Below are 19,220 nucleotides of genomic sequence, written 5' to 3' on the forward strand. Positions count from 1 at the left end.
CATATGTTTGGATATTGGTATTTTATTTGTGAACTCCATATCTACTAATTAACAAGTGGATATATCAGAGGATATATTACCAAAGGAAGTAAATCTCAACAATTTTGACATTCTCAACATAAAAGAACCAGTAAACAATTGCAACAAAAAGAATGATTGTTTATGGGTTAAGCAAAGAAGCTAATAACAGAATTAAGGTTTTAGCTTGATTGAAAATGCAATGAGGAACAACATTCTATGGAACATTTGATCATACTATGTTGTGGTGGCCATGGTAAGTATCTGAAAAGTCCACTGTGAAAATTACAGCTTATGTGCTAACATGCTGCAAAAAATAAGATGGAAAAATTTAAAGAACTTAATATGATCCCAAATTTAAATCTAAAACAATACATACTCTTAGCACTTGATAACTTTTAATGCAAAGATGGGTAGGGGTAAGGACAGTGAAAAACATGATAGAAAATGATTCAGGAGTAAAGAACAACAACAAAAAAAAAACTAAATTACACCGAAGCATCATACCTATCCATTATTAAGACTCTCAACAAATTATTATAAAATGTTAAGACATTTTGAGCACCAAATACTACAATATAGGAAAAACAACAGCAGTCGCCAAGTAATTCAGAGACAAAAAATAAAAACCACATATATCCCCCAACAACTATAAACAAATGCATGAAGTACAGGCAAAAGCAGGATAAAAGTAAATATTACTTTAAAAGCAAATATTAATTCAAGCATATCAACAAGGATTAGTGGGATGGAATAAACTTAAGACTGGAATACTGAGAGATACCTGATTCAAAGATAATAAAAAGTAAAGGGGAATTAGCATTGTATATTGAGTGTATGTATTCATAAGGAAATAAAGACATCTGAGGGGAAATCATAGAACCACTTCTGAGTAAGATAAAAAGAAAAGTGAAATAGATCACAAACCAGCACCTATGACTCAGAATAGGGATAGCTTGACTTCAGTTATCCAGACATCTGTTGGAATTTTTTCTATGCTAAAAATAAAGTATTTGATAATGTGTAATTTGCTTTAACTTCATCCTTCAAAAGGTGAAATACCTAAGTAGGAAGCTGTGTTGGACCTAAGTTTGATCAACTAGGAAGGATATGCTTTTGCTGAAACAGTCATCAAATTTAGAAATCGAAGGAAGAGTCATTTGCAACCAAAAAGAAATCATTATGATACCATACCAGCCTCTGATTAAAGAGCTCCAAACAGGAGGAACAATATATCATGTCTTAGGGCAATCCTTTCCACTTGAGGTCAACTCTATCTAACCTGTAATTTTTTCTTGACTACCACTAAATGTGCCATTTCCCAATATTTTCTTTTTTCTTCTGGTTCTGCTTCTCTCAGACCAAAAGTCTTCTACTTAACAGTCTTTCAAAAACTTGAAAACAGTTAAAAAAAAAAAAAAAAAAAAGTCAGTCCTTATGTGACATTCACCCAAAATTTTACGAAAACCATTTTGAAAGAGTAAGCATAAGGAAGATTTGATGGCTTAATGTTTTGCAGAGGTTAACGCAGGTGGAATAAGAAGTTCTAAAAATGCAATCCTGAAGACACAAGAATCTTAAGAAATAGAAGAGCTTATTATCTGAGGATAACAATCTACACTTGGTATTAAGGACTTGATGGCCAAATTAGATATTTAAAAGATAATTCCATAGACTGAATGGAATTACAAAATAGTGGAAAGTAATGGAGGATACATACAACGGAATAATAATATGGTCTTTAGAGAACTGTCAAGTTTAATTGTTGTTTAATCATTTAGTCTCATAAATGAAAGATAATGGGAGGACCTGTGCTAAGGATGGATAAAATCAACCAGTAATAATAAAAAAGTTGAAATGTGGAATACTTATTTTGCTTCTGTTTTCTCTTACAAGAAGGCTTCTCTGTCTTTGTACTGGGGAAAAAAACAGGGCAAAAAAAGATTAGCAAGGAATGGACAATAGAGGAAAATGGAAAATCTGCAAGAGATATGTAGGAACTGATGATAGAATGAGATGAGCAGAATTAAAAAAGAACTAAACAAAATTTACAACATAAATGGAAAAAACACACACACAAAAAAAAGGAATTACATGATCAAGCTCAGCTCCAGAGAAGGCATAAGAAAATGAGCTAAGAGTGAAATGAGCCGAACCAGATCACTATATACTTCAACAACGATATTGTATGAAAATATATTCTGATTGAAGTGGATATCTTCAACATAAAGAAGATCCAATTCAGTTCCAGTTGATCAATGATGGACAGAAACAGCCACACCCAGAGAAGGAACACTGGGAACTGAGTATAAAATGTTTGCACTATTCTTTCTATCCCAGGTTACTTATACCTTCGGAATCCAATTCTTACTGTGCAACAAGAAATTTGGTTTTACACACATATATTATATCTAGGATATACTGTAACACATTTAATATGTATGGGATTGCCTGTCATCTAGGGGAGGGAGTAGAGGGAGAGAGGGGAAAATTTGGAAAAGTGAATACAAGGGATAATGATGTAAAAAAGAAAAAAAATTACCCATGCATATGTACTGTCAAAAAAATTATAATTATAAAATTAATTAAAAAAAAAAAAAAGGAAAGAAAATGAGCTACACTCCCCTCTCTCTAAGTAAGAGAGAGGCATAGACAGCAATTGGACTATAGTTGAGATTTCATTAATGAGCTGCCTTTCTTCCTCTTTTTCAACAATCACTATCATAACACCCTGTACAGGTCATTCCATACCTCTACATGGAAGTTATGAAAAGTAGGAAAGGAAATAAGGAAGTAAGCCTTTATATGACTAGTTTGTAAAAGACACTGCTTAAACGATTTACAATTATTATCTGATTTGATCCTAACAACACTATAAGGTAGGTGCCATTATTCCGATTTTGCAGTTGGAGATTAAACAATTTGGTCAAAGCCACATAACTAGTACATATCTTGAAGCTTCATTTGAAGCTTTAACTCTTAACATCTTATCCATGTGCCAAATAGCTGCCTCTAGAGAAAAGAATTATTTATTTATTTGTTTGTTTTTGCTGGGGCAATTGGGGTTCAGTGACTTGCCCAGGGTCACACAGCTAGACTATGTTAAGTGTCTGAAATCACATTTGAATTCAAGTCCTGACTGCTCCACCTATCTGCCCCAAGAATTCTTTAAAAGATCAGAAACTCAATTTTCAAAATGCTACATTTTGATTGTGGCAAATTAAGATTTCCAGGGAGAGTACAGAGAAAAAAAACTACAGAACAATTTCCCTAATGAATACTGATGCAAAAATGTTAATTAAAATACTAGCAAAGAAATGACAGCAATATATCATAAAGACGTTGAACTGGAATTAAGAACAAAGGGCTGGGGGGCAGCTAGGTGGCACAGTGGCTAGAGCACCAGCCTTGAATTCAGGAGGACCCGAGTTCAAATCTAGTCTCAGACACTTAATACTTCCTAGCTGTGTGACCCTGGGCAAGTCACTTAACCCCAGCCTCAGGGGGGAAAATAAAAAAAAAAAAAGAATGAAGACCTGGTTCAATGTTGAACAAACTATAAACATTATTTACAAATAAATAAAATAAATATTATTTACCATATTAAAAATCAACATCAACAGACAAAAAAATCATATCAACAGACAAAAATATGATACTTATTTCTATTAAAAACACCTAATCACAGGAATGGGAATTTTTCTTAAAATGATAAGTAATCAATATCTTTCTTAAACCATGAGCAAGCATTATCTGCAATGGGGATGATGAGCCTTTCCAATTTGTTTTCAGTTTTTACTAAAATGCTAGCTATAGCAATAAGAGAAGAAAAAGAAATCAAAGAAATAAGCATTTAAAAAGTAAACAAAACTATCACTTTTTGCATGATGATTGTATTCATAAAGAATTCTAAAAAATCAAGTTAAAAGTGAAATAATTATGAACTATAGAAAAGTTGTAGGATGTAAAATAAATCCACACAAATCATCTTTTTATTTATTACCAACAAAGCCCAGCAGAAAGAGACAGAGAAGTCCATTTAAAATGATTGCAGACAGTATAAAATACTTAGAAGTTTACCTGCCAAGATACTTACAGGAACTATATGAACACATTACAAAAAACTCTTCACACAAATGTGAATGTGTGAATTTTGAAATGTGCAGTCTAAGCCAATATAATAAAAATTACAATTTTACTTAAATTACTTATTCAGTATCATGTCAATCAAAGTATCAAGGAGTTATATTATAAAACTAGGAGAAAAACCAGCAACAAAATCCATCTGTAAGAACAAAAGGTCAAAAATATTAAAAAAAAAAAAAAAATTTTTTTTAAGTAAAGGAAGGTTGTCTAGTAATGCCAGATGTCAAGTTATACCACATAGCAATAATCATCAAAAACCAATCTGGTACTGAGTAAGAAATAATGTGGTTTATCAGTGAAATAGATTAGGTACACAATATACATAAAGAAATAGATTACCAAAGTAAACTAGTGCTTGATAAATCTAAATATCCAAGTATTTAGAGCATCAACACCATTTGACATAAATCTCTTGGAAAAAACTAGAAATCAGGTAGAAATTTGGCAGAGGTCAATATCTCTATCAGATACCAAGATAGAGTCAAAATAGGTACATAATTTTGGCATAAAGAGCAATATCACAGGTAATTTTGGGAAGCACAGAAAAAAAAATTACCTGTTAAATTTATGGCTAGCAAAAGAATTTATGACCAAACAAGCAAAAGAGGATCATGGGAAATAAGAGTAATCTTGATTTCAGTAAATTTAAAAGGATTTGTACAACAAAAGCAATAGACAAAATTAGAAGGAAAGCAGGAAATTTGATCTCTGATAAAGCTCTCAGTTCTCAAATATAGACAACTGAGCCCAATTTATAAAAATAAGAGCCATTCCCAATTGATAAAGTCAAAGTCTATGAACAGTCAATCTCAAAAGACGATCAAAGCTAAAATTAGTTATGTGAAAAGATGCTCTAAATCACTAATCATCAAAAAAATGCAAATTAAAACTCTTAAGGTACCACAACTCACACTTATCAGACTGCCTAAGATGTCAGAATAAAAAAAAAAAAAAAAAGACAAATGCTAGAAAGCATAGAGAAAAATAGATAAAATGTAAATAAATTGCTGGCAGAGTTGTGGATTGGTCCAACTATTCTGAAGAACAATTTAGTGGATCTATGTCTAAAACTGTAAAACTATGAATACCCTTTGACCTAACAATATTGCCATTATGTTCTGTGTCCCAAAAGAGAAAAAGAAACAAGGATCTATATATTCAAAATTATTTATATTAACTCTTTTTGTGGTGACAAAGAAAAAGAAAGTAAGAGGATATTCACCAATTAAGGAATAGAATGACTGTGATGAAATAACACTGTGATATAAAAACTGATGAAAAGGTTGGTTTTAAAAAAAAAAATCTAAGCGCTATATGAACTCAGCCAGGGAAACAACATATATAGTATGACCAATATTGTTGTAATTATAAGCAGGGAAAAGCTTAATAGCAATTTTTATCAATGCATTGATCCATGACAATTCCAAAGGACACCTCCCCCTAGAAAAGTGATGGACTGAGTATAGATAGCTTATTTTTTCCTCTTTATTATTTTTCCCCTCACAACAGGCTTAATATTTAAATGTTTTTGTATGAATTCATATATATAATTGATATCATATTTCTTGTCTCTTCAATAGTTGGAGAAGAAAAATAATTTGGAACTAAAAACATTTTTTTAAAAAACATTTCATTTCCATTTTTTCAAACAAGTCACAATTTGGAAAATTACACACAAAGATACAAAATTTGAGGATGTTATCAAGTCTACTGTTGTGCTTATTTCACATAGATGATTGAAAAAAGTCCATTTGTAAAGCATTGAGGCAATTATTTGGGAGGGAAATAGAAAGCAGAAGAAAATTAGAAAAGGATGTCATTTTTTCTTTTCAAAAGTCTTAAGATATATGTAAAGCTTTAGTTCTGAAATAAAGAACAGGCAATTTTGACATAAATTGAAAAGCTTTTTTACAAACAAAATCAACTTGGGAATTAGAAGGGAAATACTGGATCAAACTTCTAATAAAGATCTTATATCCAAAATATATATAGGAATAATTTTAAAACAATGAACACCATTCCCTGATAGACAAAGCATATGAATAGATTTCAAACAAATAAGGAATACAAAAGAGAATTTATACAACAGTACTGAATATGTACTTTAAGTCACTATTAAGAGGAAAATTAAATTTAAGCAACTCATTGGTTCAACTTTAAACCCACCAAACTGGCAAAGGATGGTTTTTAAAAAGCAAAATAGCAAATGGTAGAGGAGCTCTATGATGAGCATGTTAAAGTGACTTTTCCAGCTCCTTTTGAATTTGATTTCACCACGCTCTCCAGTAAATTCACTACTGGGAAATATCACCCAGCAAGATCCAAAAAAACCTTAGAAAGAGGGGGAGCCATGAACTACTCAATTTCTCTTTAAGAAATGGAGACTGGAGACATCTCTTCATATCCAACCTAAAGGCACTCAGAGATTAAGTGACTTGTCCAGGGGTCATATTTGAACTCAAGTCTTCCTGACTACAGTCCTAGTACTCTATTTACACTGCACCACCTAATGTACACAAAGCTATTCATGTATAAAGTCAAATTCATGTATCAAACTTATAGGAACAGGGACAGATTAAAGCAAATTCCCATATGAGGAAATTTCCTCTACCAATGCAGATCAGTTTTTTTTCTCTTCTAAAGTGATTTTCCCCAGAGTCACAGACCCAAGTATGTGTCAGGTCTTCCTGGCTTCAAGGTAATCTCTCCATTCTGTAACAAATCTACCTCCACTTGACCATCTCCTCCTATAAATTTCCTTCTGTAATTTTTCTTTGTTTTATTGGCATTTTCTTTCATTTTTGGTGAAGCATTATTATCACTACCCATGCCATACTGTCTATCAAATTGATTATAAATCATTTATCTGTTTCAAGATGATTTGGAGATAGGAGAAATGAGAGTCTAGATTTGCCTTCAACAAAGCAAACAAGATGAATAAGATTTCCAGACTTGTTTTGAGATCAAGCCAAAGTTATCCGGCTTGCCTAACACAGTGTTACATTTTGATAAAAATCTGGAGCTAACTCAGAATCCATATAAATGAACAAGAAATTTTTATATTTTAATTTTTTAAAATCTTACACTTTTTTAAAAACTACACTAATACCATGTATAATAAAGGTATGATATGCATATGTATATGTATGGGTATGTGTGTTTAACATTTATCTCAAAACACTGCTGATGAATAAGTGCTAGACAATCTCATCACATCCTGAATTCATAAAAATTGTCCTTTTTTGTAGAAGCTGCTTCCAATTCTGTGCCTAACTTTTGTTTTTCTCTATCATTCCAAATAACTATAATCTAAAAACAAAATGCATTAATTTCAACTTGTTTTGCACTTATTTTTCTACCAATAAAACAGAAAGAAAAAAGTAGACAAACAATTAATAAAAGTTTCCATAATTAAATCAGGCAAAGAATAAAAATAAAACCTAAATTCCATACAACTGGATTTTTTACATTTTGTGAATTCAAAATTTATAAGATTCAAAAAGCACACATTACACTTCTGCCAAGGGGGGGAAAAAAAATCTTTAAATATTTTAATAATATTTAATATAATAATAATAATATTAATATCATTATAGTATTAATATATTATATTATAATTATTATATTATAATTGATAATTATTAATTATTATATTATATAATATATAACATATGTGTTATATAATATATATTATTATATATTATTATATATTATAATATAAATATTTTAATAATAGTAAAAACAAAATGCCTATCTTCCTCATTGGCACTGTATGCTTAAATTACAATGGCAGCATTAAGCCAAAGTCAACACTTATATAAAGGAGACTCAGAAAAAAAAAAAGTACTCTGTATTTTGTGTTGCTCCTTCAGATATAACCAACCACCCCAACATGGATATTCAGAAGGGATAGAGGTGTTAACAGTTCAATCAAGTGATCTAATGGCTCTGGAAACTCAAATTATTATTTCTCAGGGTCATTTCAGGTCCATAGGTACATAGACGTTTTAGATTACTGTCCAGAACAATTATAAAATCAAGTAAACCATGAAATTTTCCTTATATTATACATAGCTAGTTTTTTTGTGTCTCTTCATGCAAAAATCTGGTTTCTAGGTACACCATCTTTACAAAATATATGGCTATTAAAAGGCAGAAAGGTTAAAAAAAAAAACTTATGAAATCATGCAAAAGCACTTTGCAAACTTTAAAGTACAACATGTGTAATCAGTTGATGCTAAAGAAATGTTTTTGCTATTTACATTTAAATATAGTACTCACCTTAGGTGAAAGGCTATCGGAAAAACTGACTCCTAACAATGATTCTAAATCCAGAAATAAGTGCTTCTTTCATTTCTGAGCAACTATCCACATATATCTAACATATAACATAAAAAGACACCTTTTTCCTAGACAGAAAGCAGAAACAAATCATTTGCAAGCTCATACAAATTACTTGCCTCATAACACTTGCCAAAAAATTTTTCTTTTTTTCCCTTCAAAATGCAGAGACAAAACAACAGCCTAACAGATCCTATAACATATCCTGGCTAGCATCTATTGTCAGTAATGCCAAAGCAAGAGATATAAGAGTAACAGATATATGAGCACTAGGGACAGTGACATAGGAAACAAAGTCACAAGTGATTTCTATGGGAAAAAAAGTCATTCACAATTCCAAACTGAGCTTCAAAGTATTTTGAGCAAATCTTTAGGAGTAAACATGAGAAGAAAATAGGAGGAATAAGTCAACACTGAAGATTTCAAAAACAGTACTTCCACCTGAAAGTCCCCAAATAATTAAAGGCACAGATTAATCACTGTAGGCTACAATTTTTAAAGCAATCACTCAAGACAGGCTGAAAATGGAACTTCTGAGAAGCTTTTTAGAAAAGATTACAGTATGCTTGAGAGCCACAGTACTTGAAAGGAAACAAACTTGGTAGAAACAAAAGGAATCCAAAGTGGGAAAAATGGAACTCAGACAAACACATAGACATGTATACACATACACAAATACTCATAAATATGTATGTTTCCAAATAAAGAGGTCCGACAAGGAAAAAAAATTGCATCATATGCAACATGAGAAGTTAAACATATGTATGGCAGGAAACCTAATAAGATTTGAACAGGTAAGTAGTGACTATATTAGCCTTAATTTTAGAGGCTCCAAATCAGAAATTATATAGTATTCACATGTACCAAATAAAGTTTGGTTAAATAAATGGAAAATTATTCCACAGTAAATGTTTCTCTGTACTATGAAACATAATATTTTTCCACTAGTTTTTTTAAAGCCATATTTGCATTAAAGCTTATGTAGGCATTTAAACACAACTTTACTGCTAAAACCTGAGGGAAGTAGAACTTTTTAACCCTTTTTTATGTCATGGATTCTTTTGGAAATCTAATAAAGCTCATAGAGCTGAAATACTGAAATAGTTGTCAAAACATTAAAAAAAAATTAGACCCAAGCTTAATAAACTCTGAGCTAGATGAAATTTTTGAAAGATTTAAAAATTAAAAAGGACTCTCAAAATTATCTATTCTACCCCTATTTTTCAGATAAGGAAAGCCCTATTTTTCAGGTAAGACCCAAAGACATTAAATGACTTTTCCTAAAGTTACAACATGCAGTAAGCAACATAACTAGGATTTTGATTTACAGTCATGTTTTTCTGAATCTTTGTTGATATTAAGTTTAATAAAACAAGTGATTGTCTCAGATCTGATGCTGGAAGGGACCTCAGAAACCATCTAGTCTAATCCCTTCCTCTTACAGATGAGGCAACTAGAACTTAAGTTAGTTGGCTACAGAAACTCAGAGTACATCAAAGGTGAAATGTGTTCTTTGAGGGCACAAGTTCTTAGGCATCTCTACCCTTAGTGTGTTCCACCTGTTTCAGAATTAAATACAAATTAATTGAGCAACAAACATTTAAGGACCTACCCTATGCTATCCTGAGAGAAATGAAAACAGCTTCTGCCTTCAAATTTATATTTAATGAGGAAAACAAAAGCTCACCTAAAGCTGTACCAGACATATAACCTTGGAGGGGAGGGATAAGTTCACAAGACAAAGTAATCTACCTGACTAAAGCATAGTATATGTGTAAAAAGGAGTAACCTGAGAATGAAAGTAAAGGGCCTATCTATCCTATAATACAATGCCTGTCCCATACATTTTAGTACTTTATAATAGATTTTATTTTTCTCTTTCACTGTAATCATCGCTCTCTAACCATACAATAAAATGAAAGGGGGATAGGATGGGGGTGACATATTATCTCCTACACATAATCTTTTGTTGTTGTTCAATTGTGTCCGACTCTTTGTAACACCATTTGGATTTTTGGCAGAGATACTAAAATGATTTTGCCATTTCCTTATGGGGTTCAATTTACATACAAAGAAACTAAGATAAACAGGGTTAAATGACTTGCCCAGGAAAAAACGTTTATAGCTATAAAGTGATTTGAACTCAAGAAGATGAATCAGCCTGACAACAGAGAATTCTATCCACTACTCCACTTGCCTACCCACTTATAATGGGCCATTAAATACCAGTTCAATTGTATTGCAACAAAAAATTAAATTGAGAAGTTAGAAATATACACTAACAATCCAGTCCAATTGTACATAATAAAGGAAATACAAATAAAGTAAAATTAAAGTGAGAATTCACAAGAGACCCTTGTTTCTGTCTACTAAGTTTTTAAAAATAAAACTCAAACAATATATCTTCCCCCTAAATTATGATTTGAGATCCTTTCAGGTTGAATCCTTGTGTTAAAATTACACTGCTTTATTCTTTTGATTCAATGAACAAGCATATTTAAGATTCTATGTGTATGTTACTAGTCCTTGGTAGATACAAAATGGAAGAAAAAATTCAGAATAAGATATTCCTAGACACAAAATAAGCATGCAATTTTTGGTCATCAAACATCACTGTGAAGCAGTTAAGTCTTTTTTCCTTTGAATGAACTTTTAAAATACAGTGTTACAATTCAATTCAATCAATATTTACTATGTTGCCAACACTGTTACTCATATTTAATAGCCCAATCATGCATAGAAATTCTCAATTCTTAAAGAATAGCCTATTCATTTAAAGTTTTCTGTTTCATTTCAATAACCTTTATTAAAAGTACCAGAATTGGAAAAATTAAAAGAATTGTTTACCCCTATTCCAATACAGAGACACATATAGTAAGTTTCTTAAAAACTAACCTAGACCAACTAACATGATGGTATGTCTCCCTTAAAGTCAGAATAGTTAATGTACCTCTTCTGAAATGGCAATTAAATGATAATATATAGAGGTCTCCTCCCTAACTTCATACCTTGAATTTGGAAATTCCAATTTTCAATTTTCAATATTCCAGAAGAGAATCCTAACATCTGCCTGCAACTACAAAGGAAGAGAAGCACTCTGGCAAGGTGGACAAGGTTAAATTTGGAAGTCAAAAAGGCCCCAGAGTTTGAATTCAGTTTCACAATTTGAACCTGGGCAAGTAAGTTAACCTAAAGTTAAATCTTGACCATAGATGACTACCACCATTGTGCACCTTTATTCCTAACATACTTGCTGCAGTACTAAGGTGGAGAAAAAATCACACAACTCTTATCAGCTGGGCCCTCACTACTACTGAACAATTCTGTTTTATCAATTCACTACCCTGTGGTGGCTCTTCCAAATTTTTTCCTCTTTCCCAAATCTCTCTCCCCTCTCTGTAAAGACTCACAATTTTTAAATTTCTACTTTCATTTACTTATTTTAATACATATTGCTTTATGAATCACATTGGAAGAGAAAAATCAGAAAAGGGAAAAACCATGGGAAAGAAAAAAAAAAAAGTGAACATTCTAGCACCAGCCCTGAATGAAGCCAGGAGTTCCTGAGTTCAAATCTGGAGTCAAACACTTAACACTTCTTATCTGTGTGACTCTGGGCAAGTCACTTAACCCCAAGTGCCTCAGCAAAAAAAGGAAAAAAAAACATAAAAAGTGAACATTCTGCTTCATATTCTATACAAAAAAAAAAAAAAAAAAAAAAAAAAAAAACCTTGGTCATTGACAGTAAGCTCCCTCCTCTTCCTCTACTACTACCTCTCTACTTATTCAAGCAATCCCATTCCATTCCAACTCCTCTAACAGATTGCCTGTCATCCCCACTGGCTTAATCATTGTACTCCCTACAAACACATTCATTTCTCCCTCAAAAACCTACCCACCTGTTTTATCTATCTTCTTTGCAACTAAACTCTGAAGAGATTGCCTAAATCAAAGCTAACTATAGCCATACAGAAAAAATGTTTTAAATCACTACTGACTTGAGAAACGCATATTAAAACAACTCGAGATACCACAGCATACCCATTAAATTCACTAATATGACAGACAAGGAAAATGACAAATGTTGGAAAGGGTATGGAAAATGTGGGGCTCCAAATTGGTGGAGTTTTGAACAAATACAACCATTCTGAGAGAACAAATTGTAATTAAGCCCCAAGGGCTATAAAACTGTCTATAAAACTGGGTTAAAAACCCAGCAAAATCTGCTTTAAAAAGGCCAGACTCTCCCACTACATCCAGGGACATCTCCAGTCCTCCTGATCTATATCTTGCCCAGAGGAACCCAGATGGCTCTGGAGGAGGGAGTAGAGCTGGTGACTTTGTGCATCCCACCCTAACTCAGATCCAATGTATATCATGGAATCATCTCCCTGTGTCATGATCCACTTTGTGAAAGGAAGACAAACAACTTATATGGACAAAAGTATAGTAGCACTTCGGTGGTGGCAAAGAATTGAAAATTGAGAGGATATTCATTAATTGTGGAAAGGGTGAACAAGCTATGATGATGGAATGCTACTGTCCCATAAAAAATGGCAAGACAATTTTAGAATTTCAGAAAAACCTGGAAAGACATATAAGCTATAAAATGAACAGAACCAGGAGACACTGTACAGAGCAACTGCAATAATGTACGGATCATCAACTCACTTTTCTGATCAATACAATGATCCAAGACAATTCTGATGGACTGATACTAAAAAATGCTATCCATCTTCAAAGACAAAACCAGACGGAAGTAAAAATTTTTTCACTTTATTTTTCTTGCCTTTTTTTTTTTTTTTTTTTTTTGCAACATGGGTTAATAGGGAAATGTTTTACAAGATTTCACATGTAAAACTGGTGTCACACTTCTTGCCTTCAATGCAGGAGTGGTAAGGGAAGGGGGAGGGGGGTTTGAAGGGCAGGAGGGACAGAATTTGGAATTCAATTTTTTTAATGCTAAAACGAGGGCCTTTTTTTTTTAAAGGCTGTCTGATCTACAATAAATGCCTCCACTGTCTCTCCTCTCACTCTCTTTAATCCTTTTACAATTTAGCTTCTGATGTCATCATTCCACCAAATGTTCTCTCCAAGTTAGAAATGATCTTTTAATTGGCAAAATCAATGATCCCTTCTCCATTCTTATTATTTTCTCAATCTTTTCTTCAGACTCTGACACTTTTGATCATCTTCTTTTCCCTTGAACACTCTCTTCTTTTTTTTTTTCATCCTGAGGCTGGGGTTAAGTGACTTGCCCAGGGTCACACAACTAGGAAGTGTTAAGTGTCTGAGGATCACATTTGAACTCAGGTCCTCCTGAATTCAAGGCTGGTGTTCTATCCACTGCGCCACCTTGCTGCCCCAAACACTCTCTTCTAAGTTCCAAGGATTCAACATTTTCTCCTGATTCTATCTATCTAACCTTTCCTTTGCTGGATATTTATCTAGCCAGACCTTGCCTTCTAACAGCAGGTGCTCCACAGTGGGCCTTCTTCTCCCTTTATATTACCTTACTTGGTGATCTCATCAGTGCCCCTGGATTTAACTACCATCTCTATAATGAGGAGTCTCAAAATCTATCTATCCAGCAGTATTAACCTGACCTCCAATCTCCAGTTACCTTTCAAATATCTCTAACTAGATGTTCAGTAGACATATCAAACTCAATATGTTCTAAACTGAATTCATGATGTTTCCCCTTAAGACCGCTAACCCAACCCCCAATAATGTCCCACATAGTAAAGATCAACACTTACCTCCCAGTGCCTTAGGCCTCCCCACTCTCTCCCCACCCCCATTTCCAAGCTGTTGCCAAGGCCTGTTGTTTTATTATCTTTGCAACATCTCTTGAATATAACCCCCTTCTTGACTGACACTGACCCCAATTTGGTGCAGGTCTTCATCACTTCAAAGTCCTTCATAACCTAGTAATGCCTTTCCTGTCTGGCACATAGTGGGTACTTAACCTCCAAGATTTTGATGATTTCTAAAATGGAAAATAGTAATATTTCACAGGCTTACTTGGAAGTGCAAGTAAGACAATATTGGTAAAGTACATTGTAAAATTTTAAAACATGTTAAAAATGTCAATTATAATAAAAAATGACCTTTAAAAGCTGATATTAAAGTAAATCATTTCTGAATTTCACCTATAAGCTTTTTTACTAATCTCTTATTTACTTGCATCTTCTGTCAATGAAAATACTAATGATCAAGTTTGAAATTTTTATCTCACAAAAACTATGTGCAAAAACATTTGAATTGCTATTTTTGCATTTTCCTTTCCCCCATTGCAGTATCAAAAACCTGACAAAACTAAACAATCACAAAAATATGAAGGAAAAAGATGTACAAATATATTAGTTTCCCTTTCACTACTAAAAATTAATAGATACCACTTTGGAAAAAAAACTAAATGCTATACTAAAAGCATAATAAATAAACATGACTTAGTTGTGTGGTAAGAAGACAAACTAGTATTCCAAAATCTTTTAAAATGATTTCAATTCACAAATATATTTATTGTGGTAAATAAATTCATTTAAATTTCCCATTAAGACTAAAAATAATTTCCAAGAAAGTTAGGCATATTCAACTGTTGTCAGTGAAACAAATTTTCAAAGAACTGCCTATTGGCCTCTTTATCATATTTACAAATTCAAAAATTCAAAGATCAGATATAATACCATATATTATTTAAATGGATTTATTGGTCTGCATATATTATTTACTTACAGACAATGTTGGTACCAATTATCTATTGGAAACTTTCAAAAAGTTTTGAGACCATGAACTATTTTCCTCTGAATGTTCTGCTGAGTTAAAAATGTCTGTCATAACTGTTGGTCAATCTTTATAATAATATAATGATTAAATGTGAGCCTTTACAATGATATTTTAAAAATCAAAGTACTTAAACAAAACTTTAAAAAAAATTTAGGTTTGTCTGCAACTAAAACAATAAATTATAAAAAAAACTAATTACTATATATCTAGTTTTCAATACTTCTCAAAATCACAGTACACACAAAGGCCAGTCATTAACATTTAACACAAATATTTTTCTAAAAATACATTTTTTTTAAATGGAAACTGATAGGTCACTTTTTAATTGATTGGCACATTTTTAGCAGAATACTGGAAAAGTTAACCTTTTAGAACATGTCCATTAATTTAAACAATAGGGTGTTTTTTTCTCTTTAAGATTAAACTTCTTAAAGATACAGCATACAAGTACAAACAAATCCATTATGAAATCAGAACTTGATAAAAGTAAGACCCTATCCCTTGCTGAAGCTTATAATCTTATACCAGGCCTCAAATCAAGAACTGAGTAGGGAACCAGAAAGAGAGCTTATTCACTAGTATGGCACCCGAAGAAATCTTTCCCCTTCCTGCCAAAAAGTGAGACAACAAGGAAATCATCAATGTACACAGCTCAGCTTTCCAGAGATTAACCTAGTAGGGCACAAAACCAAACCCTTGTGTCACACACCAACACAACACTTTGTGGATTGACAAAAAACATCCATTAATTCTTAAAGTGAAGGTGAAGTTTCTAGGATTTATGAAATGGGAGCAAATGGCCCTCAATATGTACCTGCTGTTTCTTCCCCCAATCCAACAAAAAGTCAACCAAAATGGGGCTTCATACATTTATCGATTACACCAGGTTGGACACGAAGTTTGAAGAAAAATGACAGCCACAAGAGAGAAAACCCGAACCACAAAATTTTAAGAACTGGGGTTCAGAGAATCCTGATGCCTTTTTTCTTTTCATCAATGTAACTTGGCGATTTTTGTCTCAGGATCTCTAATTCAATGCTCAGTGTGGGCAACTGCTCAAGTAGAAACCCTAGCTCCCCGAGAAGGCCGCCCCTCCAGGACAGGCTCCCAAGCTACAGTTAGAAGTCTGCCTCAGGACCACACGCCCCAGGCATCCAGAGACATAATGGAGCCAGCTCTCCCCGGGACTCCCAGGCTAGGCTTCTATGCTCTAATAGTCTACCTTAAAATAAATGGGGCCAGACGTAGAGAAGCAGAAGCCAGCTTCGGGGGCACGGGAGGAGAAACGCCAAAGACTTCACCTAAACCGATCCTGAGGCTCGGACAAAGTTTCCCAGGTAGAAATAAGTAAATAAAGATTTAAAAGCTGGGATAAAGTGAATAACTGGAAGGGTCTCGCTTTCTGGATGTCTGCTTTTTACTTCTCCAGCCCTAACTCAGGAATAATGTTCGACGTCCATTCCTTTTTACCAATTTAAAAAAAAAAGAATATTTTTGACTCACATCGTCTCTCCGGTCTTGGCTACGTGACAAAGAAACTGATCCAGCACCGGACAAACTTCCTTTTTGCCCCTCTTCTCAAAGTCTGGGCAGGGGATTTAAAAACAGGAGTTAGAAGCGGGCACCCCTTAGAAACCAGGCAGTTTTTTTTTTTAACTTCGGCTCCTCCCAGGGGGTTCCCCTTCGCCCCCCCCCACCTCGCTCCCCTTCACCGAACAAACTTTTCCCCAAGTCCCTGCCACTGTCACTCAAACCCAGCGGAGGACCCCCGGCCAAAGCAATGGTCCGGGCGGCTCGGTCGGCTGGGGGGACCCCCGGGAGCGACCCCCCACTCCCTAGCAACCCGGATTTCCAGGCTGCGGCTTGGAACGTGAGAAGCCCACGGCTCCCGTGACGCCCCCCACTCTCCGGGTGCGCAGCCGTCCGAAAAGTTCCCGGCCCGGAGTCCAGGAGGTCAACAAGTGGGGGGCGGGGGGGCGGGCTCCACTTTCCTTCTCCCTTCGTCCGGGTCTCGGGAGAGGGGGGAGGGAGAGTCCGCCCCCCCACCCAGCCCCGACGGCTCCCGACACAAAGCCCCCGGCGGGCGGGGCGAGGTTGCCCCGGGCCCGGGGGGGGGGTACGTATGGGGGAAGGGAGGGGGCGGCGCTGGGACCCCCCCTTCCCCGGCCCCCACCTTTGAGCGCCTCCTGCAGCCTCTCCATGTCCATGGTGGCCCGCGTCTCTGGCCGCCGCCCCCGCCGCCGCCGCCTCCCTCCGCGGAGTCCCGAGTCCCCGGGCCCGGAACGCCGCCGCCCCCCCGCCGCCCGCACACGCGCGCCCCCACGCAGGCCGCACACACGCAGGCACACGCGCGCACCCTCGCGCCGTCCCGGCCCCCTCGCTCTCACGCACACACACGCGCGCACACTCGCCCTCACACTCACGCCCTCAGACACCCTCCCACGCACACCCCCACGCACACACACACCCGCGCGCACACACACACGGAGGCGACGGCGGCACCGGCGGAGAGAGAGGCGAGCGAGCGAGAGAGCACCTCCCGAGCGCCCACAATCAGCTACCCAACATGGCGCCCGGCACGTCACCGCGCGCACGCTCCCCGGGCCGCCGTCCTCGTCCCCGCCGCCGCCCGGCGCGGCCCCGCGCCCCGGCGCGCCCCCGCAGCCTCTGGGCGGGGCCGCGGCCCCGAGGCGGCCGGAAGCGCACCTGGGAGGCGGGGCATGGGGCGGGGCCTATGCGCCGACGCTCCGCCCCCGGGACCGGAGTGAGGCCGAGAGCTCGGGTGGAGAGGCTGGGGGGTGGGGGAGCTGGGGCCAAGGCTTCTTATGGAAACTGAGGCCCAGGAGAGGAGCAGGAATCCTCCCTTGCTCTTAGTACAGTGCCTGGCACATAGTAGGGCGCTTAATAAATGCTGATCAATGGAGCGATTGATGATTGATTGATGTCTAATCAATTGTTACCCTGTACATGGAATCACTCCGCCTCTCAAGCCATCCGTCCTAGGAGGGCATTTTGGACTAGGAGGCAGAAGGCCCTTGAGGTCCCTTCCCCCTCCATTATTCATTCATTCATTCAATAAACATTTATTAAGCGCCTACTGTGTGCTATCACAGTGTCGTATTGGCAGAGCGTCCAAGCCTCGATCTAGACACAAGAGTGGCCCGCCTTTAGGAAGGCTCCAAGTTCAAAGCTCCCCTTTGACTCCCAACTCTTGTGTGACTCAGTCTTCCCCACCTGTCCAACGAGTGGGCTTCCTCCTAGCTCTAGTGGCGAGTGGAGCCAGGCGGGCACTGGAGGCTACCTGGTCCTCACGTGACCGTGAAGGCATCTCCCGCCGAAACCTGATATTTGTGAGAAGCGCCAGAAATAACGCGAATAGCTCTTTTAGGGTTTCAGGCTTGCCACGCGCTTTACTGCTCCCAGCTGGAGAGGTAGGTGCCATGATGTTTCCCATGTGGCTCAGAGACTATAATATCACTTACTCCCCTCTGCCTCAGTTTCCTCCGCTGTACAATGGGCATCATCAAAGCGCCTACCTCCTAGATATAATACCGATAAAAAAAAAAGTGCCGGCACAGTGGCTGGTTCTCAGGAACTGCTGCAGCAATATTAGCAACCGTTTCTGTCCTCAGTGGGCTCCCGTTTCCAAACTGGAAGGTAAAACGCCTTAGAGAAGTTAGAGGGAGCATTGTGAGCCACCTGGTTTCCAGGACAAATGCAGTGTGGCAAGTTTGTTCGGAGCGAAGAAGGATTCCTTCTAGGTGGAGAGGATCAACTTAATTCAAATCCAAGAAATATGTTTAAATGATGATTACATTCAAGGCTTTCCTGCACACACAAGAGATATCAAGGAGGAATTGGTGCTCAGTCCTTGCCCACAAGGACCTTTCCATCCAGTATAGGAATTGAGGCAGGTATACAACCAT

General features: G+C 36.5%; 1 protein-coding gene across 2 annotated transcripts in view; it reads right to left on the bottom strand.

Moving 5' to 3' along the window:
• Positions 1-17,863, bottom strand: part of PPP4R2 (protein phosphatase 4 regulatory subunit 2) — a 51,421-nt gene extending 33,558 nt beyond the window's left edge. The window contains exons 1-2 of one of the 2 annotated variants that reach the window (XM_074284093.1): positions 17,468-17,597; positions 16,798-16,879 (exon numbers count right to left, since the gene is read on the bottom strand). In XM_074284093.1, the coding sequence (XP_074140194.1) occupies positions 16,798-16,879; positions 17,468-17,501 (116 nt within the window). In that variant the 5' untranslated portion in view covers positions 17,502-17,597. Of the gene's footprint in view, positions 1-16,797; positions 16,880-17,467 lie in introns of both variants that reach the window. The other variant, XM_074284094.1, reaches the window with a different exon arrangement.
• Positions 17,864-19,220: the final 1,357 nt, after the last annotated feature.

This window comes from Sminthopsis crassicaudata, chromosome 1, assembly GCF_048593235.1.
Source record: "Sminthopsis crassicaudata isolate SCR6 chromosome 1, ASM4859323v1, whole genome shotgun sequence".
NCBI lineage: Eukaryota > Metazoa > Chordata > Mammalia > Dasyuromorphia > Dasyuridae > Sminthopsis > Sminthopsis crassicaudata.